The 22,879-nt window shown below is 36.6% G+C and overlaps 8 protein-coding genes across 10 annotated transcripts; 4 read left to right on the forward strand and 4 right to left on the reverse strand.

Annotated features, from left to right (window-relative positions):
• Positions 1-805: 805 nt before the first annotated feature.
• On the forward strand, positions 806-1,915 carry LOC9301111 (protein RKD3). The gene is made up of 4 exons (XM_021015834.1): positions 806-918; positions 1,015-1,166; positions 1,256-1,635; positions 1,724-1,915. The coding sequence occupies exons 1-4, from the start codon at positions 806-808 to the stop codon at positions 1,913-1,915; spliced, it is 837 nt and encodes a 278-aa protein (XP_020871493.1).
• A 365-nt stretch (positions 1,916-2,280) lies between these two features.
• LOC9301112 lies at positions 2,281-2,794 on the reverse strand. The gene has a single exon (XM_002866676.2). It carries the CDS (start codon positions 2,717-2,719, stop codon positions 2,462-2,464), a length of 258 nt encoding a protein of 85 aa, XP_002866722.1. The 5' UTR covers positions 2,720-2,794; the 3' UTR covers positions 2,281-2,461.
• Positions 2,795-3,655: 861 nt separating this feature from the next.
• On the reverse strand, positions 3,656-5,027 carry LOC9302795 (putative B3 domain-containing protein At5g66980). The gene is made up of 4 exons (XM_002866677.2): positions 4,856-5,027; positions 4,268-4,772; positions 4,071-4,189; positions 3,656-3,985 (listed from the first exon to the last, which is right to left on the reverse strand). Exons 1-4 carry the CDS (start codon positions 4,928-4,930, stop codon positions 3,686-3,688), a joined length of 999 nt encoding a protein of 332 aa, XP_002866723.1. The 5' UTR covers positions 4,931-5,027; the 3' UTR covers positions 3,656-3,685.
• On the forward strand, positions 4,642-7,533 carry LOC9302796 (signal recognition particle 54 kDa protein 3). Of its 2 annotated transcripts, none has more exons than XM_021026310.1 (10): positions 4,642-4,729; positions 5,179-5,612; positions 5,690-5,789; positions 5,868-6,018; positions 6,106-6,253; positions 6,341-6,489; positions 6,609-6,709; positions 6,799-6,881; positions 6,973-7,065; positions 7,156-7,533. In XM_021026310.1, the coding sequence occupies exons 2-9, from the start codon at positions 5,388-5,390 to the stop codon at positions 7,042-7,044; spliced, it is 1,029 nt and encodes a 342-aa protein (XP_020881969.1). In that variant the 5' UTR covers positions 4,642-4,729; positions 5,179-5,387; the 3' UTR covers positions 7,045-7,065; positions 7,156-7,533. The 2 variants fall into 2 exon arrangements, with proteins under 2 accessions (XP_020881969.1, XP_020881973.1); XM_021026314.1 differs by lacking the exon at positions 4,642-4,729 and adding an exon at positions 5,023-5,097.
• Positions 7,534-7,642: 109 nt separating this feature from the next.
• On the forward strand, positions 7,643-11,159 carry LOC9301114 (protease 2). 2 transcript variants are annotated; one of them, XM_002864993.2, is made up of 11 exons: positions 7,643-8,118; positions 8,270-8,448; positions 8,525-8,747; positions 8,830-8,971; positions 9,057-9,257; positions 9,347-9,478; positions 9,565-9,693; positions 9,771-10,192; positions 10,288-10,504; positions 10,594-10,784; positions 10,865-11,159. In XM_002864993.2, the coding sequence occupies exons 1-11, from the start codon at positions 7,754-7,756 to the stop codon at positions 11,040-11,042; spliced, it is 2,379 nt and encodes a 792-aa protein (XP_002865039.1). In that variant the 5' UTR covers positions 7,643-7,753; the 3' UTR covers positions 11,043-11,159. The 2 variants fall into 2 exon arrangements, with proteins under 2 accessions (XP_002865039.1, XP_020881962.1); XM_021026303.1 differs by lacking the exons at positions 10,594-10,784; positions 10,865-11,159 and having other exon boundaries at positions 10,277-10,493.
• LOC9301115 lies at positions 11,093-14,456 on the reverse strand. Its single transcript, XM_021026290.1, has one exon. It carries the CDS (start codon positions 13,915-13,917, stop codon positions 11,302-11,304), a length of 2,616 nt encoding a protein of 871 aa, XP_020881949.1. The 5' UTR covers positions 13,918-14,456; the 3' UTR covers positions 11,093-11,301.
• A 4,519-nt stretch (positions 14,457-18,975) lies between these two features.
• Positions 18,976-20,161, forward strand: LOC9302797 (dof zinc finger protein DOF5.8). The gene has a single exon (XM_002864994.2). It carries the CDS (start codon positions 19,109-19,111, stop codon positions 19,946-19,948), a length of 840 nt encoding a protein of 279 aa, XP_002865040.2. The 5' UTR covers positions 18,976-19,108; the 3' UTR covers positions 19,949-20,161.
• A 272-nt stretch (positions 20,162-20,433) lies between these two features.
• Positions 20,434-22,329, reverse strand: LOC9301116 (autophagy-related protein 101). Its single transcript, XM_021016281.1, has 7 exons — positions 22,242-22,329; positions 22,064-22,100; positions 21,648-21,733; positions 21,415-21,510; positions 21,035-21,200; positions 20,789-20,945; positions 20,434-20,683 (listed from the first exon to the last, which is right to left on the reverse strand). The coding sequence occupies exons 1-7, from the start codon at positions 22,272-22,274 to the stop codon at positions 20,608-20,610; spliced, it is 651 nt and encodes a 216-aa protein (XP_020871940.1). The 5' UTR covers positions 22,275-22,329; the 3' UTR covers positions 20,434-20,607.
• Positions 22,330-22,879: the final 550 nt, after the last annotated feature.

Here is a 22,879-nt window from a genome sequence, read left to right on the forward strand (position 1 = left end):
ATGGGCCCTAAGGCAAAAAAAAATCTTTATACTATTTTTGTTAAAAATATTAATTACTAATACTAAAAACAATAAATAAAAAATTTCGACTTTTTTAATTTTATTTTTGTGTTATAATCTAATTTTTTAATATTTTTTAAAAAATATTTTAGAAAATGGGCCCTTAATTATTGGACTACGGGATTGGACCCCTGGCCGTCGCACCGCCCGCCCACCCATCTGAGCCGGCACTGCTTGCATGTAACACCCCACTTTTTTCCTCCGATTTTTGTATGGAACCCTATGTTTTATACATCAATATCTAATTATTTATGCGTAAAATATATATATTCACGCAAATATACGTCCCTAAAGAGAAAAGAGATTTTCATGATTATTTTTGAAAAAAGAGAAGATTTTGAAAGATGACAACAAGCAAAAGATATCATGAACTCGCATTGCATGAGATGGGATGGGGAACCTAAGCCTATGAAATATTTTGAACGTTTACAACTTAGGGCCTACTATTTGAAGAAATAATTAGCATCAATCAACGACTTATCCCTATTAACCAAAATAATCAACACTAATCATTAATTTCTACTTACTATCTCTCTCGTAACTTACAGAAAACATATAATGATTTTGACGGCTCATCATCTCGGAGAACTAAATACCCACTTCCCACTTCTCATGTACTTTCTCTGTCTATGAATATACGTTTAAGTGTTTATGTATATATACACATACACACGATTAGTAGTTTCCTCCTTCTAAAACAAAAGAACGTTACAATATATCTATATACCTTTTATTTTCAATCGAAATGGCTGATCAAAAACCTCTAATGGTCTGGTCAGAGGCCAACAACTATGAATCATTCCTTCAAGAAGACATATTCTCGTTTCTTGATCAATCACTTTCCATCGATCCTCACAGGTAAGTCACAGGTAACTGTTTGATTAAACAAAAAAAATGATTTGCTTGCGTTAGAAGAATCTAAAATGCTTTTTGGGTTGTTTTGAGTTTTTGCAGCTCTTTCATTAACCCTTTTAAGGATTTTCAAACCCAAACTTGGTTTTCTTTCCAAGACAGCATTGTTAATCCTATATCTACTACCTTTGCGGCTGATCATACGTTTCTGGCTTCACTTGATCTTGAAGCAATCTCTAGTACTTTCTCTCTAGGTATATATATACATATATGCATGTAGATATACACACACATATATGCAAGTTTGGATTGTAATTCTAATCTTATATACATTGTGTAGCAGATATAATGAGCGGATGGTGGAATGATAATAATGGTAACTACAATAACCAGGTCGAACCAATTCTTGATGATATTTCAAGAACTAATACCATGGGAGATCCAAAGATGGAGAAAATATTGCATGAAGATGTTAACACAACTATAAAAGAGAAAACAAGCCAGAAGAGGATAATTATGAAGAGGCGATATAGAGAAGATGGAGACATCAATAGTTTGTCAAGGGAAATGATGAAGCAGTACTTCTACATGCCGATAACTAAAGCAGCCAAGGAGCTTAACATTGGTGTAACCCTCTTGAAGAAAAGATGTCGTGAGTTAGGTATTCCTCGTTGGCCTCACCGTAAGCTCACGAGCCTTAATGCTCTAATTGCTAATCTCAAGGTGCGTGCGTCAACAGACATATATACAATCGACTTGCTTATACATTTTGGGGTAATAACACTTATATATGTGATGGTCGTTTTGAAAGGACTTATTAGGGAACACGGAGGGGAAAACGCCCAAGAGTAAGCTGAGGAACGCTTTGGAGCTTTTGGAGATGGAGAAGAAGATGATTGAGGAAGTTCCGGATTTGGAATTTGGGGACAAGACTAAGAGGTTAAGACAGGCTTGCTTCAAGGCTAAATACAAACAGAGACGGCTCTTCTCGTCTTCTTCATGAGAGCAAGAGCTCGTGTGTAGAGAGATCTAACCTTCTATGACTTAAGTTAAGTTTGGTACTATATGACGAGGCGTGCAAAACCAAGATAAGAGTACTAGCTAGTCGTCTCTTTTGATTATAATCTAATTCTCATGAAACTTGGATCCATTCCAGTTTTTATTTTGTTTTTTTTGTTTTGACTTTTTAGTTTTTTTAGTTGAATTGGTGGTCTTTTACAACTAAAAAAATTCGAATGAATCGTTTTTCTTTTTATTTGATTCGATTTGGTTTTTATTGGGCTTAAATTAGTATTTGAGAAAGCCCAAACAAAGTAATAATCAGTCATGGCCCAATTTATCCACCGCACCGCGCATTCCAATAATGAATTTGCTAAAGATCAACGGTGAACTGATCAATAAATCATGAACATCGAAAAACTACAATTTTATGATGATCACTTACTCACTAGAAAGAGTTACATATAACACAACTTGTATTTGGATATTAGAGACAAGAGAGAATCACAAACACACTCGTGACATACACGTGTCAAAGTCTCTGCCCATTTCACGGACAAGAGAAGACATCGCCACTATCAATCCACCGATAATCAGCATCGACGGTGGCTCCGTCATTAGCCGCGGTGGTGTGGAGAAGACTCTTGATTTTGTGAATACATTTGTGGTTGCGGATGCGGTTTAGAACGGCTCTTCTGTTCAGCGTTTGCGTTTGCGTTTGCGTTTCAGACGATATCAGATGTAGCTGCTTTGACACTACTTGCTCCTCTTTCGAACTCACCTCTCCTTCCAAAATCACAAACTCCATTGTACTAGAGATAAAAAGAAAAAAATAGAAAGCTTTTCGATTTCTTGTTGTTGATGGAACAAAGAAGATATTGTGTAGTAAACAACACACTCGTGTGTATTTATATATATTAATGGTCTAATGGATAGGTGAGACTTCGTATTCAGATAATATTATTAGTTGTTTATTAAAAATTCTTTTTATTTTTAGTGGAAAATAAATAGATATTACGTTGGGCTCTTGTCCCGTTGGTTCTGTGAAAACTGGTGGCTGATTTGGCATTTCATTAGTTTATTTATAAGAAAGGTACACAAACTATGTGCTCTCCTACGTGCAATTCGCTTTCGCGTTGAATTAATCTATCCCCTTGCGATTACTGCCTTCTTAATGCCTTAAATGGAGTACTTTATTCTTGCCATTGCTTGCGTTAACGACACATAACGACAATTATATTTTACAATTAACATAATCATATTGAATTAATAATTACAACTCCATTTTTCTACTCTCTAATTTTTCTAATAAATTAAACGGTATGAGTGTATGGCACATAAATAAATAGTATAGAAAAGGAATAGTCGAATGATAAAATAGCATTATTTTTTTTAACATGTTTATCATTTTAATGATCACAAGTTTTACGTTACGAAATACAAATTCACCGTTTAGTATACCACCAACCAAAACATTAGCCATTAGAAAAGGCTAGCTTAGGCCATCTTGAAGTCGCATTAGTTTGCTAAAAAGAGTAATTTTGTTTAAATTTTTGGAAACAAGTTATGACACAAACGGTAGATAACCTCAATTTATGTTCAATCAACACAATCTTTTAAAATGTTAGTAAGAACCATATAATTTGGAATTTGGGATTATTCTAACTGATTTACAAAAATCTAAATTTGTGAAACTATATAATAAGAAATAACAGTAACACAAAAGATTCATAAAAGAAGCAAAAACATAACATAGAGTTGTATATTCTTAAGGTTACATAGCAAGAACTTGGTATTTATGTCTAGTCATAGTGGTAGGCAATCTCCCACTGACAATACGAACTTGAATCTCGTTGCATCTCCCATTACTTGGGACAATAAACTCAAATAGACACTTATGGGTCAGCATCATGTTATGGCTTTTACAGAAACACAACCATGATTCATGCGAGAACTTGACTCCTCTACCGTGATTCACAATCTTCAAAGGCCACTTCTTTCCATTTTCATCACAAAGCCCAACTTCTTCCTCCAATTCAATCCCGTTCGATCTCAGAAAAGTTAACGGTATTTCCTAGCAACACATAGAAATTGATATTATGTAAACAACCATTATTAAGAGTTAAGACAGATTTATAAAAACGGTTCTTTAAGCTCACCAATTTCTGAAGTGAAGCGATTGTGATATTCCTTAGAAAATGAGGATGCTTGGGTTTATAAACCGATTCTTCAAATCCATTGTGTTCCTTCTCAGGACACCATGATATGTCACAAGGATCTACGTAACACCGAATGAAAAAAAGTTAAAAAAACGCAATAATGTTAATTAAACCAAAAAAAAAAAAATGTTAATTACCTCCAGCCCGGTTAACTGTTCTCTGAGTCTTTTCACGATGCTCCGGTTTGGTTTTGTTAGTTGAAACATAATCCGGTTTATTGTTAACCATAACACGAGGATCTTCATTAACCGAATCGCGTTTCCGTTTCTGGTTAATCCTATGGCCACAATCTTTCCTAAGTTCCGGTTCAGTAGAAATATCAACCGGTTCTTTCTCATCAACAGAAACCCTAGATCTATCCGTGGTTGTGACGACACCAATATCTTTTTTACATCCGTCTTTAGCGAAAATCGTAACGGAGAATCTCGAATCGCCGTCGTAGCGAAACACAAGAAAGTCTCCAAATTCAAGAGATTGATCGTTTGCGAAACTTTCCCAACCTTTTTTGAACAAAACACAGAATCTTTCTTCTGTGTCTTCTGTTTTTGTCTCGACACACCATAACCGTCCGATCTCATCGACTAAGAACGCTTCTTTAGGTAATTCCTTGTCTAATATGTCAATGAATGCAGGAGGAATCACCTGCAGATTTATTTTGTAAATTAATCTCCTTTAAAACATGCATGGAATATATTTTTTGATATTATATAAGAATTGAGATATACCAGTTCGTGAGAGCTGAATTCAGGGAGAAAGACCTTGAAAAATTCTAAGTCTTTACCAGCAGTTTCTTCAACCATGATTTTTTCTGTAGTTAGGGTTTTTGGTAGTGATTGAATTAAAACTAAAGAGGGTTATCAAGAAGATCACAGAAGCAAAAGATATTCTTGGAAAAGACGAGAGGATCTATAACTTGTGTGATGTTTCTCTGACAAGGGTTTAGAGAGAGAGAGAGAGAGAGAATAAGGTAAAAAAATAATCATAACTTGCTTTCTCTGCCCTAGTTTCTTATATATGTGTAGAGCCCTTTAACTTGTGATTTTTACAGCTTAACACCTTCAAAAACAATATACCAAGGCCCATACACTTACCAAATCGGGCCAATCCTGCCGATTTGGGTCGACTACAGACTCAATCAAGGAATCAACCACGTCACCAAAAACTACAATCCCTAGGAGTAGGATTGCTGGACTCGAACCACCTAAGCACCATGGAATAGTCAACCATACTCTGGCGACCGAATCTCTAATTTTGTCGATGGCGTTGGAGGAAGTGAGAGGTAGGATAGGCCGGTCCTTTGAAGAGATGCGTAAAACAAGCAACATGGATTGGATGAGATTGAAGAGTTGTTTGGACGAGATCACATGCGCTTTGCTTGACGCCGATTTTCCTAGATTGGCCGTGGATGAGATTGAGAGGAATAGTCAGGAAATTATCAATCTCCCTAAGGCGTCCAAGAGGAAGGGCAAACTAATCTACGAGGTAACGATTGATTCTTTGTAATATATATGTGCTCCTTCTTAGGGGGTCTCTTGATTCAACTAACTCCACCGCTTCAGGTGATGTTAGCTAAGCTCTCTAGTAAGCTAGATCCGGGAAAATCTGCACTCATCCGGGGAAAGCATGAACCTAGCATAGTCATGTTCATCGGATTACGAGGTCGGTTAGTCTGTATTTTTGTTTGTTTTTAGTAAAAATGTTTGAGAAAACGTATTTATGAAATATATGAGTGTGTAGGTGTTGACAAGACCAAAACGTGTGCCATGTATGCTCGTTACCACCGGAAGAAGGGATTCAGACCAGCTTTAGTGTGTGCTGATACTTTCAGAATCGATGCTTTTGTCCGGCTCAACAAGGCTGCGAAAGATGAGGTTCCAGTTTACGGAAGGTATATATATATATATAGACAAACATATTCTAATATACAGTTGTCTTGATCGAATTCACCTATTTGGGTTGGTTGGTTTCTTTTCAGTTACACGACAGATCCTGGAACACTTGCCGCTGAAGGAATCGCAAAGTTCAAGAATGACAAGCGTGACCTTATAATTGTAGACACCAGTGACCGGCATAAACAGTATTCCACATTGTTTGAAGAGATGCGCCTACTAGCCGAATCAATGGTGTGTTTTTGTTATTCTTTTTTTATTATCTTGTTGTTGATCATGGTAACCAGCTAACGTAGGCTTTTTTTTTGGTCTTTCTTACAGAATCCAGCTCGTGTTGTATATGTCATGGATAGCAGTATTGGTCAAGCTGCATTTGATCAAGCTCAAGCATTCAAGCAATGTTTCCCTCGTGGAGTTGCCATTATTACTAATATACACGGCAACGCTAAAGCCTGTGGTGCTATCAGCGCGTAAGCATTATTACAAGTTTTCTTCTTTTCATTTTCTATAACATCATCTTGTGATCTCTTCTTCAAGTGCCTGGTCTATTCATGCAAATGATGTTTTTTTTCTTCTTCATGTTGTCAAGTGTTGCAGCAGCAAAGTGTCCCATGATATTAGCTGAAACGGGAGAGAAGAGAGAGGATTTTGAAGCATTTGAAGCTGAAGCTTTTGTCAGGAGTCTCTTGAGTAAGCAAATTCCTTCATGTCTTATCCTTCTCTGCTTTGGTTTCTCATTGATGAGTATGGACACTCATGATTGGTCCACTTTTGTGCAGAAAATCCATGGGATAAGCCCTATGAATATACTTTGAGACTAATGTATCATTGTTATAGGCGAGAATTAGGATTGGAGAAAAATGTATAGTTTCATCTCTCAATAAACTCTTGTTTAGTTATTATAGGGAATACAAGACATTGTAACTCGTAAGTTTCTTCCAAATTCTCTGTAGTTGCTTTCCCACCTTGGTCCTTCTAGGTGTTCGAAGCTAAACCAGAGAAGTATAGGCGGTGCACGACAATAATGGAGTCCATGACAGATGAAGGTAATACTAATAATTATGACATGGTTATGGTTTATGGATCAAAACTTGTTTTTTTACTCGATTGAATAATATTCTTGGTCAATTTGGCAGAGCTTGATAACCCAAACGTAACGCAAATGAGCGAGGAACGGATGATGGAGATAGCTGAAGCATCAAAAGTAGATGTGAAACAAGTTGTGCAAATGATGATAACGTTCAAGATCAAGGCCAAGGGGGTTATGGAGCTTGAGGAGAGGAGTCGCAATGAATCTGATAGACCGCCCAAATTAAATTGCGCTTTTCCAACGTCTGAGCTTACAAATTATGCATAATATGCTTTTTGATTATTTGTTTGGATTCGTTACTAAGTATTTATATCAGATACGTATGTGTAAAAAACAAATAAATTTGTATAACTATATGTGGTAATTTGGGTTGTATGGATAATGACCGGAAGACCAGTTTTTTGTACGGTCGGATATTTTTCAATGTCCATGCTAAATCTAACAAGCATTTGTATCCAATTACTCGTTTCGTAATTATAAATTTCGAAATTTATCCAAATTAATTTAAAATTGTTAAAAACTATATAAAATGATCCGAATTGACAACGCCTCTATATGATTGAGAAGATTCGATTTTTGAAGCTCTTATGATAAAAAATCCCTGAGACGCAAAAACCCTGTAAACCCCCAAATAACCGGAGGAAATGTTGAGCCATCTCTCTCGGACCTTCTTCCGTCGTAATTGTCGTTTCCGGCAACAACAATGTCGCCGTTACAAGCCTCCGAAGTCCCAACCGCCTCCTCCACCACCACCAGCGTTACCAAAACCGCCGAAGAAGCCTCAAACTTTCACCTTCCACGACGCCACGTGGGAGGATCCATACAGTTGGATGTCGAAGCTGGAAGATAAAGTGGCGATGAGGCATATGGATATCTATATGGAGCAAGAAGAGAAGTATACCGAAGCTGTTTTGGCTGATACTGATCGGATTCAGACCAAGCTTCAGTCTGAAATGGCTTCTCGTTTGTCCTTTGAGCTCTCCACGCCTCCTCTTCGTTGGGGACCTTGGTGGGTCAATTCAATTCAACAGATTCTCTTGTTTAGCATCGTTTTGAGAGTAAAGCTTGGATTTTTCTATCTGTAGACTCCTCGATTAGTTTGAAAGTTTCGTCCTTTATGTGGCAATTGGGCATTTATTTAGTTGAATTGATGGAATTAGGTTGTATTATAGACGTGTTGAAGAAGGGAAGCAGTATCCAGTACTGTGTAGGAGGCTAGCGAGCTTGCACGAGGAGTTCATTTCTCATAAATCTCCTGCTGCAGGGTTTGATTTTACATCTGGGAAGAGGATTGAGCAGAAGCTTCTTGATTACAATCAGGAAGCTGAGAGATTTGGAGGTAAGTAAGCAAATTTGAGGCTCTTATACTTGGGGCGGATTAAGAGGGATAAGCAATTTTGGGGTCTCTTTTGTAGGTTATGCTTATGAAGAGATGTCAGAGATATCCCCTGACCATAAATTTCTAGCGTACACTATGTATGATAAGGACAATGATTACTTCAAGTTGTGTGTGAGAAACTTGAATTCTGGAGCTTTATGTAGTAAGCCTCACGCAGATCGTGTCTCCAACATAGCGTGGGCAAAAAATGGGCAGGCCTTGCTCTATGTCGTTACTGATCAGAAAAAACGGCCATTCAGGTTTCATATGATCAATTTTGGTTGTTTGGTTCTTCCACAAATTGCCTGTGTGAATCTTTTTTTTTTTGGGTTCTGTTATCAGGATATATTGTAGCATGATCGGGTCAACGGATGAAGATGTTTTGCTTCACGAGGAACTTGAGGGCAATGTTCATGTTAACATAAGACATACAAAAGATTTCCACTTTGTAACTGTAAATACATTCTCTACTACGTTTTCAAAGGTGAAAGCTCCAAACTGATCTGCTAAAAGCTTTAATTTTTATTGTTTTTGAATGACTTGGAATCATAACAAGTACTCTGTCTTAGGTCTTTCTGATAAATGCAGCTGACCCATTTTCTGGTTTGGCATTGGTTTGGGAACACAATGCTCCAGCCCACTGCATAATCGAGCATCATCAGGGATTCCTCTATTTATTTACAGATGCTTCCAATGACGGTGGAACACTCGACCATCATTATCTTCTTCGAAGTCCTGTTCACTTCTCTTCCAGTCAAAGGATCTGGGAGGTTGGTTCAGCTGATTCAGTATTTGTTTTCATCTGCTGATTAGTATTATACTTCATTCTGATTTGTATGTGTTCATCTATTATTTGCAGACAGTTTTTATCGACAACCCTGAATTAATCATAGAGGATGTTGATTTCTGCAAAACACATCTATCCCTCATTGTGAAGGAAATGCAGAGCTTTAAAATTTGTGTGGTTGATCTACCTCTAAAGACAGAGCGGGTAAAGCTTACTCTACTTAGTTACTTTCATCAATCAGATTGATCCTCTGTGAATAAATTTGACCACGCCTGTTTTCATATAAACAGGTACCTGTCCATCTGAGAGATATTAAACCTCGTTATCTTCCTCTTCCGAAGCACGTTTCCCAAATCTTTCCTGGCACAAACTACGACTTTAATTCTCCAACAATGCGGTTTACAATTTCTTCTCTTGTGGTAGGAGAACAATTTCTCTTGCTATTTCTGCTTCCGTAGATAGCTTTTTTTGAGTTTTAGATACTTTTGGCCTGCAGATGCCTGATGCAGTGGTTGATTACGATCTATTAAATGGAAAATGGAATATAGTACAGCAGCAAAACATGCTTCACGAAAGAACACGGGTTTTATACGGCACTGCAAACTCCACCGAGAGCCCTAATATACCCTCAGGCACCAGAACTGTCAGTTTTGATACTGAGGATACTACTGCCAACAATGACAACTTGTGGAATGACTTGGCCGAGTTTTACGCCTGTGATTACCATGAAGTCTCTTCTCATGATGGAGCCATGGTTCCATTAAGTATTGTTTACTCAAGAGCTCAGAAAGAGGAAAATCGAAAACCTGGTCTGCTTCATGTTCATGGTGCTTATGGTGAAATGCTTGATAAGAGATGGCGTAGTGAACTTAAAAGCCTCCTTGATCGTGGCTGGGTACTTGCATATGCAGACGTTAGGTCAGTATCATCTTTCTCTTCTCGTTCAGAACAGGCTTTCAACAGCAAGAAGCAAGACTTCCTTCATGTATTCATTGTTCTCAGTATTTTTTTAGAGGTGGAGGAGGGAAAGGAAAGAAGTGGCACCAAGACGGAAGGGGCGCGAAGAAACTTAACTCCATCAAAGATTACATTCAATGTGCCAAGTTCCTTGTTGAGAACAATATAGTAGAAGAAAACAAGCTTGCTGGTTGGGGATATAGTGCAGGAGGACTCATTGTTGCTTCAGCTATCAATCATTGCCCTGAACTCTTCCAAGCTGCGGTTCTAAAGGTAATCAGAAAACTGTGGATCACGAAAACATTGAGGCAATGATTGATAAGGAAACCTTTTAAAATCATATATTGTTTCTTCTGTTCCAGGTTCCTTTTCTTGATCCAACTCATACTCTAATATATCCAATACTACCATTAACGGCAGAGGATTACGAAGAGTTTGGATATCCAGGAGATATTGATGATTTTCACGCCATACGTGAATACTCACCTTATGACAACATTCCTAAGGATGTTCTCTATCCAGCTGTTTTAGTCACTTCCTCATTCAATACTCGGTAAGTATCCATTCTTCTAATTTGGCGACTCTGTCAATGTTTGAGATTTAAGACTGAGATTTCTTCTCTCGCATTGTTAGATTTGGTGTATGGGAAGCTGCAAAATGGGTTGCAAGAGTCCGTGACAATACCTTTCATGACCCGACACGCCCAGTCTTACTCAATTTGACTACTGACATTGTCGAAGAAAACCGGTTCTTACAGACTAAGGAATCTGCACTAGAAATCGCATTTCTCATAAATATGATGGAATCTTGAAAAGAATTAAGTTTAGATATGCCCAGCTTTTTAGATATTTCTTCTGGTTCTAAAATTTGGATATGAATCAATGAATTGTGTGACACAAAGATAGAAGAGAGATGAACAGTTACAATATGCAGACATCTGAAATCGTGTCTGAGATCATCTCTGCTCACACAACTTCCCAAAATCATACAAGAGAATCATCTCAGATAATAATAACAAATAAGTACAGTAAAGGAAGTGTTGGAAAAAATGTATCCATTGCTCATGTCTTTTAAGTTTCTGAAGAATCATCTTCTTCAATAACTGTTGGGAGTGTCCCCTGTTTAGCAAAACCTGGACTCAAGAACTTAGCCACGAAATTCCATAATCTGTAAACATCTTCAAAGTTTGTCAAGAACCCCAGAGAAGCTGTGACAACCTCAACTCTTATGGAACCATTGTTTCTTCCCTCTCGATCCACCGGTTTCCAAGAACTTGAATCTTCGCTTCGATTATCGATGATCTTTATGTGACTGAGGTAACCAATGCCTAGAGATATGCCTTCTCTTTCAGCTAGTTTCTGCACTATCTCAGGATGAACCATTCCACTTTTCAAATCCCTGACATTGAATGCCACGGAAGATCCACGCTCGTATTTGATCTTTGGACCGTAAATCTGAACAAGATTCTTGTGATCTCCATCTGAATCTGATTTAGGCAGCCTTAACTGGAGCAGAGAGGTCACAAGCCAGTTAATGAGGTACCGGAGTCTTGAGGTGGTTTTGTTGAGACCTAACATGTTTACATGATCAATGTGCCTGCAAACAATCTCTGGTTCTCTCTGATCATCATCCCATTCTACTCCATTGCTTCCATCTTCTTCCTCATCTTCATCCCCAAGACTGATAACAGATGCTTCTCCATGATCTACTGATCTAAACGATACTCTTCGTTTACTGGGATGTTCATCTTCATTCACAAGAAGTCTCCCACCATTGTACTGACTCTTCTCCCTTCTTCCTAACAGCCTAAATTCGCCTTCGGTTTCTCTTCTTATCGCACTCTCTTTGATTCCAGAGCTCGAACCATTTCCATTTGCATTAGCAGTTAGCTTACTGCTCCCACCTTCTTCTTCTTCTTCTTCGATCTCATTAACCCGCAACCGATGACTGGTGTCTATCTGATTCATTTCAGTTTTTTCTTCTTCTGAGACTTCGTCACCCACTTCATGTGATACTGACAAAACAGCAGCATCAAAAGAGAGAACATGCCTCCCACCGTTGCTGCCATTATTAGCCTTTGAAGCTGGTTTTGGCGAGATTCTTCGTTTGTGGTTTTTGGGAACCAGTAAGGGACTCTTTTGCTTGTTCCGAGGACCTGCATTATCAGAATCAGCAGGACTCTGACCCAAATCAATCCAGAGCGAGCTATCCGATGACTCGTCTTCGCTGAAAACCGGACTTTTAATCAATTCACCCACTGAGATACTCTCAGTTTCCTCAAACACAGTGCCTGTGTTATCTCTATCAGAACCAATTTCATGATCCATATCTGTCTCAAAGACATCCTGCACCTGAGCAGAAGTATATGCACCGGAAAAAGCGGGTAATTGAGTTCCCAAGGCTTTATTATCTCCATTAATAGCAATATCATTATCTTGAATCCCAGTCAAACCTTCCAAGCCATCCATGGAGTCACTTAGATACAGAGGATACTCAGGTGTTATCTTCACAATTCCCGAACTCGTTTTCCCAGATTGACTCTGCAAGCAGCTAATCACAGATTTCTTAATCAACAGACACCCAAATCCAGTTGGATCATACCCAAACACACGATAAAACGAAGTGATGATAAAATCGGGTCGAAACAAAGACAACCCAAGCGAGTCCATGTCTTTGGGACCCAAAGCACCAGCGTCAAGCAAGACATGCCAGTTGTTTTGCTGAGCCAATGCCATCCACTGGTAAGAATACTTAGACCCCGTGACCCTTGATTGGACTGGAAACACAAACAAACCAGTTGCAGAATCCTTCTTCCTCTTCTTCTTACTCAAAATCTCCTTCTTAAGATCCATTGAACACAGCCTAAGCGTGGGCCACTTAAACCAGGCGCTACCAACTTTTGCCCCTTTCTCCTTCGCACACTGACCCATCCAACTAACCGACTGGCTCTCGTGATCAAACATAGTCAGAAGCTTCTTGTTTGTGTGGAATGGATAAGACTCTGCAAGCAACTTGAACGCAGAACCTCTACTAACAGTGAACACAAGACCATACTCATTCTCAGGGATGTTCAAGTAATCCATTATCCTAATCTTGATATCATGTTCAATAGATCCTTTCTCAGCACCACCGTATATAGCATGATTGCTTAGATTGGCACTAATCTCCGACAAACTAAAAGTGCAAGTGTCCCAGTAATGAACTGTTTGAAGATACGAGAACAACCCAAATCCACAATAGTCAAGACATACCTTTGGTAACGATAAGTGGAAATACTCATCGTTCCTCAATTCATCAACTTTCTCAGAAGATTGATACTTTGGATACATGGTCAGAAACATGTCAAGAGCTTCTTCAAGCTCAGGTAAAGTTTCTTCTGATTCAAATGCTCTTTGAGCTGCGAGTGATGTAGCACGCAAGAACTCTCGTTGAGCGTTGAGTCTAGCGAGTGATCTAGACCGTCCAAGACTTTGATCTTGAGACTCGTCTTCTTCTTCCATGTCTTGAGATTTAACGAGTAACCCATCTTCAGATGCTTGTTCGAGAGCTTCCCTGAGCTTAGATTCATGGAGTTTCCGCTGAGTCACATCTCGATTCCTGCTGCTGCTACTACTACCACTGCTCTTCTTGTCTAGTACTAGTGCAGCAGCACAGTGATAAATTGGCTTCCAAAGTGAGATATGCATCAAATCCCTAATTTTTCTCAAGATTGAACCCAAAGTTTGGTTTTTTTTCTCTGAAACCCTAATCAAATTGGGACAAAAAAAGGTCCCAAATTTAGAAACCTCGGAGCAAAAGAAACAGAACCCAGAAACCAAAATCACACCACTGAATTGGCTTCGATTTCAAATCCCAGATCAAGTAAAAAAAATCAAAAGTTGAACAATTCGGTAAGAGAGAATCAAAAAGTCAAAACCTTTGTCCCATCTTGAACAGACAAACCAAGTAAAGAGACCCAAATCCCTAAAAAAAAAAAAACTCAAAAGAAAATCTGATGAGAAACACAGAGAAGCTTCATGTTCTTCTTCTCACCAAACTTAAGAGAAAATTGTAACTCCTTTTCACATCAAAGTAACAACAATACAGAGCAAATTCTGAGCGATAATCTCTCTGTCTTTGGTTTGATAATCTTCCCTTAAAAGTGACTAAAATGCCATTTGACTTTTTTTTTCTGATATATCAATCAAGTGCCTAATCTTTGCTGTTACTTGCTGTTCCAATTCTTTTTTCTCATATTATTAATCAAATTATATTCAATCCACGCATCATAATATATGATTATTTGAATTTTTAATACAATATTTTGATATCTTTTGGTGATTGGTTCTTATTTTGGGACCCATGAAAGCTTCTTTCTTTCCTCTTTTTCTTTACTGTTTTTTATTTCTCCATTGTTTTGAAAGCTCTTCAAGGTTTTTTAAGCTGGCTTTGTGCAACTATCTAAAGATCCTCCCTTTTCTTTTTTACTTTTATTTAATTTTGTCATGCTAATTCTCTTTTCTCAATCGTTTGGTAATCAACTTATACATGTATTACTCCCTCCGTTTCAATTTAGTTATCGTTTTATGATTTAAATTTTGTTTCATAATAGTTGTCGTTTTAGGTTTTCGATGCAAATGTTTGGTGAAAATTTCAGTTTTATCCCTACTGTTTTAATGTTTTGGCAATGAAATTTTTTATAAAATAAATTAACAAAGAGTAAAACAGAAAATTTAATGTTTTTCTTAATTTGTGTGAAAAAACCTTAAACGACAACTAAAACGAAACGGAGGGAGTATTAATTTATCGAAAATATATACGCCTATTTATTACTAATATTGTTTTTGTGTGTTAAGCTGTGTGTTGTTGACAAAAGAACTTTAGCTATTTTTTTTTTGTCATCTAAAATTAATTAATATTCAGAGAAGTCATTCCTAAATAATGTTATTTACATATGAGAACTTTAGCTGCTCTTTTACTACTACTACATAAAAGCTAATTAAACTAAAAATTAGCCGTTGAGATGTTATTTCCTTTGATCCAAGTGGACTTCTTTTCTTATACTTATATTTTCTTTTGTATTTCTATGTAAAGAGCTCTAAATTACGTAATTCGTCTGTTTCACCGATCTTTTTCTATATTTGTCTGAAACGGTTTTGAACAAGTAAATAATAAATATCCCAATTTATGATCCAACCCACGCATTTATTGATTGTAGTTATAACAGAACATGGGCTCATAAAAATGGCTAAATTTATAAATAAATATATGTCTTTATATAAAATAAATATTAAATATTAGTAGGTGATGTGGGGGCTCAACAATAGTGTAATTTAATATCCATATCTATAACATGTGGATCCTCACAAATACTAGTATAGATTTTTTTAATACTAGATTTTTTAAAAAAATAATCATATTATTGTAAATTCTTGTTAACTTCTTATGCACAATTTTTATTCATAGTTAATAACTTCTACGTTATTGCAAATCTGAAAACTGAATTAAATTAAATAATTAATCAATGTAGAAATGAAGGCAAAGGACAAAGGTGATTTGATTGTTAGAGCATGTGCAATGGGAGTCTCTCCATAGTCTCTCACATATAAAAGTATTAATAAAATAATCATTATTATTATTTAAATACAGGAGTCTCTAAAAAAAATGTAGAAAGTCTCTCAAATGAGAGACTCTCTCCATTTTGTTGAGAGACTTTTGTATTTAAATAAAAATATTAGTTATTTTATTAATCCTTTTGTATTTGAGAAATTATGGTGAGGACTCCTATTGCACATATTCTTATAGCTTATAAAACCTTGCTTAATGGTATCAAATCCAAATCTATGCTTACTCATGCAATGATTAAGTCAACTATCTATCTAAAATTACATTTTCACCCTTGATTAAATCATTTAATTTTGACTACTCAAACTTTTTCATAAAGTGGCTTTCCAACAAATTCTCGACGTTCCAATTTTAATTATTTTCTTACATGGTTTTTCTAAATTAAACAAGTTTGAAATTTCCTATATCGACTGTGTGCATAGTTATAAACACATACATAGAGAGACAAACAGAAGAGCAATAACATGATGGATGGGAATATGACGTTCACTTCTCCGACCGTGGAAATAAACACAACGGAAGTGGAGACGCACGTCGCACCAATTTCATGAGTAGAGAAGTGATATCTTTTGGCACAATTATTCTCGTAGTGTTTTTAATCATATCTCTTTCAGAAATTTTCCCTGCTAGACTATACTATGATAATCTTGAACTCAAGAATCTAAGTTTGACTCGAGAAGAAGGGTAATTTTTGGAACAATTTTCGCCGCTAATTTGATATTTTAAAGTTCTATACAATATACATTTTTATTATCCAAAGTTTCGTACATTATTTCAACTATACAGTTTCTCCAACTTGGTTTTTATATTCAACAACTCAAGAATTTGAAAGATCTTTCGTTCCAAAAATATATCGTTATTTTCATCATAACAAGGCAAATAAATATAGAGATGATTTGCATATGGGCTTCGTTTATACTTACTTCCCTTGTTCTTGGTCCCCAGAGAGTCTTCTATATTTTCTCCAACAACTTTGAAAGTCATAAATAAAACACAATATTTGAGGAAAAAAAAAAAAACACAATATATTATTTATTTGTTAATGCGTTTTATTGTAGCATTTTTGTTTTTGTAATTATTGTTTCAAAATTATTTATTTTGAATATTTAATTTCTTGGCACCTTTTACTATTTTGATGATGACCAAGTTTTCACTTTCAAAATGGGACACAGATCGTGGTTTTAGATGACCATGCATCAATAAAGTTATTTTCAGCTTTGAATATTTTTCATAATGGGATGTTTGGTGAAACATGCACAAACACAACATAAAAAGCCATATAATTAGGGACTTATAATAAAGAACGATTATTGCATGTTTTCTTTACACTGTCATGTCAGATTTCATATCATTTTAATTAAATTACATCACAGTACCTATATATATCAACTAGAGAGCTATAGTTTGATTTGTTAGCAAAAGAGAGGATAATTAGCCCAACAAAGTTTTTTTTGTTCACGTAAGTTTGTAGTTTGTAACCAATGAAATGGGTCATAACAAAATCCGCCCATATCTGGTTGACTGGTTTCATATCATAGACTCGGCTTGGGGTTTGTCAAATTCACATCTAACATACAACAAAGTCACAAATCTCATATGTTGGCCCAGGTCCAAGCGGCATACATCAATAAGAGAACTAGGCCCATTAGAAATACGAACTGGAACATAAACAAAATGACGAAAACACCCCTTCAAAAAGGAAACAGAAAAGGACTGAGACTCAAGAGAGGAAAAGGACAAAAAGAATGGGATAAAGAGAGAAGGTGTGTCAGAATTTGACCAGATTAGACCGGTCGGTACACAGAGTAAGGACGGCTCTGAACCAGTGTAGACACGTCTTGGCACATACTTCTCACATGTCTCTCTCTAAAATGTTGGGATGCTTTTTGGTGTGAAAGGGAGTGAAGATTTGCATGCTTCGTAACTCTTAGCTTCTCCATATCCATTCTTTACCCGACAACCTAATCTCTTCTGTCTCTTCTGACCGTTTTGGCCTCCCCTATTATTACTATTACGACCCTCTCCTTTGGGACAAATCACAATATTTGTCACTCTCTCTCTCTCTATATATATACCTTAAAAATCCGTTTGTCTTGTTCCGCAAGATCATGCTTAGTCAGAATTCATACGATTATTGTTATTCTGTCTTCATGGTATTGTCTAGATTTTTACTTTTTATAGCTCCTAAACAACATAAGATTTATAATTTATTATTACTATATATGATAATTGTACATGGTAAAGATTATCAATACATTGAAACATTTTTTTATCTGATGCATAGATAGGACCATAACAAAACGTAAAATTGATAATCAAGTTGGTTTAACGTAGAAATGTTGAATACTTTTATTTGATGTTTTAAATGTAGTTTTTTAGGTCCTGAATGCATTGATTCTACATTTCTACTGGTATTCTATTAAGACCATACACAATGGTACAATCTTTGGTTGGGTGTGAGTAATATAAAAAAGAGAAAAAATAGAAAAGTTGTGTAAAAGTTGTATGTTGGGTGTAAGTTTACACTTAGGTGTGACTATTAAAATAAAGAGAAATATTGCATTTTCTCTATCTCTCTCTATCCCCCTCTCTCTCTCTTTTTTCTCTCTCTTTAATTATAATAATAAAAAATTATTCACACCCAAACTCACACATGTGCTATTGTGTATGCTCTAAGGACCTGTAGTGATTCTACATTTATTCTTCTTTTTTTGGAAAAGATGCACACAACAACTATAAATAATTATCTTCAACTAAGTAAATTAGGCTAATTAAACATAAGCCCTTGACAATATAATGGTTGAATTATTGGGAACTGCTTTACATCGATAGCTCAATAGGCTCCTACATGTTGCCTACCCTATTGACATTCACTTCCCGGTAGACGCGTACTTTTGACATTCACATTTCAATTTTTAAGACAAATATTGCTTGTAGACACCTATTTAACTCTTAACTCAGAAATTCAAAGCCTATACAAGCTAAACACCATAATTAAAATTGAAACTCCAATAGCTTCTTTAGTCTCAGGCAAATGTGGTCATGATTTTTCTTTCTCTTCTTTATCATAAGTTCTTGACAATTTCGGTTTCTTTCAACATTCACTAATGTCTATAATTATTTATAAAAATGCCAACAAAACGTGTCACAGATTATGGATAGAGAGATTAGAGAATCGTGGTTTAATTTCATAATTTTCAAAACAGAAAATCTTGAAAGAAGAGCCACCTACGTATAATGAAGTAAAGAAACAGAGCATATCTTTCTCTCTCTATGTTCACAATAAACCCAACACTCTCTGTCAAAAAGCTTCACACTCTTCTCCTTCCCCATCTCTCTCTCCATAAAAGGAACCTCTTTCTCTCTCACAAAGTTCCAACCTTTAACACCTCAAAGCTTCAAAAACTCTCAACTTTCGACAAGCTCTCTCTTCTCAAAACCATGCCTTCTGAATTCAGTGAATCTCGTCGGATTCCTAAGCTTCCTCACGGCGGAGCTGTTGTGATTCCTACGGATCAACAAGAGCAGCTTCCTTGTCCTCGCTGTGAGTCAACCAACACCAAGTTCTGTTACTACAACAACTACAATTTCTCACAGCCTCGTCATTTCTGCAAGTCTTGTCGCCGTTACTGGACTCACGGAGGTACTCTCCGTGACATTCCTGTCGGTGGTGTTTCCCGAAAAAGCTCTAAACGTTCCCGGACTTGTTCCTCCGCTGCTACCACCACCGTTGTCGGAAGCCGGAACTTTCCCTTACAAGCGACGCCTGTTCTTTTCCCTCAGTCGTCTTCCAACGGCGTTAGCACGACGTTGAAGGGAAACGCTTCGTCGCTCTACGGCGGTTTCACCTCTTTGATCAACTACAACGCCGCCGTGAGCAGAAATGGGCCTGGTGGTGGGTTTAATGGGCCAGATGGTTTTGGACTTGGGCTTGGCCACGGGTCGTATTTTGATGACGTCAGATATGGGCAAGGAATAACGGTCTGGCCGTTTTCAAGTGGCGCTACTGATGCTGCAACTACTGCAAGCCACGTGGCTCAAATACCCGCCCCGTGGCAGTTCGAAGGTCAAGAGAGCAAAGTTGGGTTCGTGTCTGGAGACTACTTAGCGTGAGAGAGACTTTCACAGTAGCTTCTCTACCTCAGTCAGAGGGTTTCTCTCTTCTTCTTCTTTTAGCCTCTACCCTAACTTTCAGCTTTAGTTTTATCTCTTGTAGTGGATCTGTTTCTTATTTAGTTAGGTTACTTGTGAACGAAACTACAAATTAGAGAAACGTTTGTTTGTTTGTTTTTGGCTCTAATTAATGTCAATTCAATCTTCGGAAAACAGAACAGTCCACCTATCTAGGAAATGCAAGTCAGAAATTTATATTAGTTTGCCACATTGCGTTAACACAAACAAAAAGATAGTGACAATTCAAGAACGTGATCCTTTATCTAGTTCACGAATTTAATAAGGGTTTCTTGAACAAGACGATTACTTTTAGACTCTTATTATCGAGCAGATAAGTCGAAGAAACTACAAAAACAGAGAAAACATGTGTTGTTTTGGCTCGGATTAAACAACGCATCACTTATTTACAAAAAAACACTGTAACATAACATAGCTAAGGCAACATTTTTATCAACGAGAAAGAGGGTTGAGAGAAAGAGGCAAGTGTTGAGTTTCATTATATATTTACACAGAAAATGCAACTAGGAATGTGTTGATTTGAGTTAGGCTGCACCAAATAACATCAAATGTATATGTACTAAGTTAAGTGGAAAATGAAATTAGCCGAGCATCGATGGATGGCCACTGTGGAGTATCCTCTTGAACATATCCATCCCAAAGGCTGAGTCCGATGAGCTGAAATAAAACTTAACTCAATTCAACACTTTCATTTCGACATGATCTGTAAATAAGATCTCAAGAAAACAGTTTGATAGCTGAATAAAGTGGAGAATGATGTACCTTGGGATAGTGATCTCAAAAGGGCAGTAGATTACACCATCGTTAATGGGAGGAACGTGATCCTTCTTCTCATTCACAAATTTTATGATTTGGAATAAGACTTCCTGAAGGGATTGCTCAAGCAGTGTCCTACGAGAACTTCTCTCCTCAGATGCCTCTACAGTTATTGGATTAGAGCATGACAATTAATTCCCACTCAACAGTGTAATTTTTGGAGATGAGAAAAGGAAATTTCATCAATCTTACCTCCAGGGTCCATAACTAGTTTAGAATGGTGAGACTTTCCGACTGGGGGCTTAGCGGGCTGAAGCACATTCAGATTGATGTACCATTGTTCCCAGTACAAGCGTTCGATTTTGTTGGTGAACCAAGACGGCTGTTTGCTTTTGACTTCATAAAACGATAGACATATCTTGGCAATGACACACACACACACAAAAAAAAAAAAGATCATTAACAGCAACAAAGGATTGAGACAATGAAACGTGCCTATATGATAAGCTACAACCCTATATGCTGCAGAAACATTCAATCCCTTTTTAAGCAGGTATGAAATATGCGGTTCACTTTCAAAGGAAATCTATCGATACAATGTCAATGAAATGGTAATCAAGTATTTGCTATACCTGACTCTTCTTGTTTGGGTGTTTCTCAATCCAGTTTATGAATTGCTCAATCTTTTCATCAATTTTCTTTTCCACTTCTATTTCACCACATTGTACCTGTGACATATAGGAAAAAAGGAAAACCCACCAATATATCAAAATCAAAGCATACACACCCATCTGGCTAAACTTGTAACCTCTCTTCTATAGCATAACAAAACCATAGAGAGGAGAGAAAGAAACTGAAATCTTACGTATGTGATCTCAAAAAGCTCCAAATCAATATCTTTAGGGCGGATAAGACCAAGCGCACGATGAAAGACAATGGTATGTAGAATGCCTGCACCAAATTACACATTATCACATTTAAAGTTACACAGAATATAAAAAAAAGACAAATTCTACAACCAAATCAGACAAGAAGAAATTGAGCACCTACAAATTTCACTCAAGCTATTCAGATTCATGTATACAACTACACATAATTGATCTCCAAAACTCAAAATTCCAATCAATGTCTACAGGTATAAGCCTGAGAAAGACCTAATCTGGGATCTAAGGCACAAGATCTTAAACTAAAACATGATTAGATCCGTAAGATCCGATTTTGTTTCCATACAAAAACAATGAAACTGGATACAGAAAGTATGTTCAAGTGTCGGAAACTTACAGCGCAAAACTTCGCGAATCTCGAAGGATTCCACTTCCTGTGAAAAATATAAAAATCATTCAAACAAATCGATACAAAAAAATTTACGCTGTGGAACAATTCCAGAAATAGACATACGACTCGATGACTACAAAATTGGACTGATTTTTTAGCAAAAAGAAGAAGAAGAGATTTATACCAGTTCCTTGAGCTGACAAACTTCGCAATTCATATTTCACCGAAACAAAAACTCGAGTAAGAGAATTTTCCGATTTCGCTAGATTTCTCAAGAAACTGATTCCCCTTCTTTTTTTTTCTCGCAGATTGATTTCGGCAAATCCCATGGATATGGACAAACTTTTTATAAGCTTCATCATTTCTTTGAAACTTCTCCTGCTCGTATTGGGCTTATATAGGCCCATTTATTTATTTGACATGGCCCATTGCTCTTACGTAGAGTATACTACTTTCCTATAAGCCCTATTAGAACATCTCCAAATGGGACCTTATATTTGAGGTTTGCCAAACATCAAATTTGAGGTTTAGGGTTGTGTGTTTCCAAAGGAAAACCTCAAATTTAACTTCAAAAGAATTTGTATTTTGCATAATAGTCCTTGCTATTGATTATAATTACATAAAATCATAAAACTTTTATAAATAACAATAAAACATACATTAAAAATATTACAAACATTATTAATTAATAAAATACACATTATAAAATAAAATTACACAAAATAATAATAAAAACACAAACGAAATCTCAAATTAAAACTAAATTACCAAATTATTGAACCTAATTATTTCCGTAATGCTCCCATATATGATCAATCAATG

This window comes from Arabidopsis lyrata (genome assembly GCF_000004255.2).
Source record: "Arabidopsis lyrata subsp. lyrata unplaced genomic scaffold ARALYscaffold_8, whole genome shotgun sequence".
NCBI classification, from domain to species: domain Eukaryota; kingdom Viridiplantae; phylum Streptophyta; class Magnoliopsida; order Brassicales; family Brassicaceae; genus Arabidopsis; species Arabidopsis lyrata.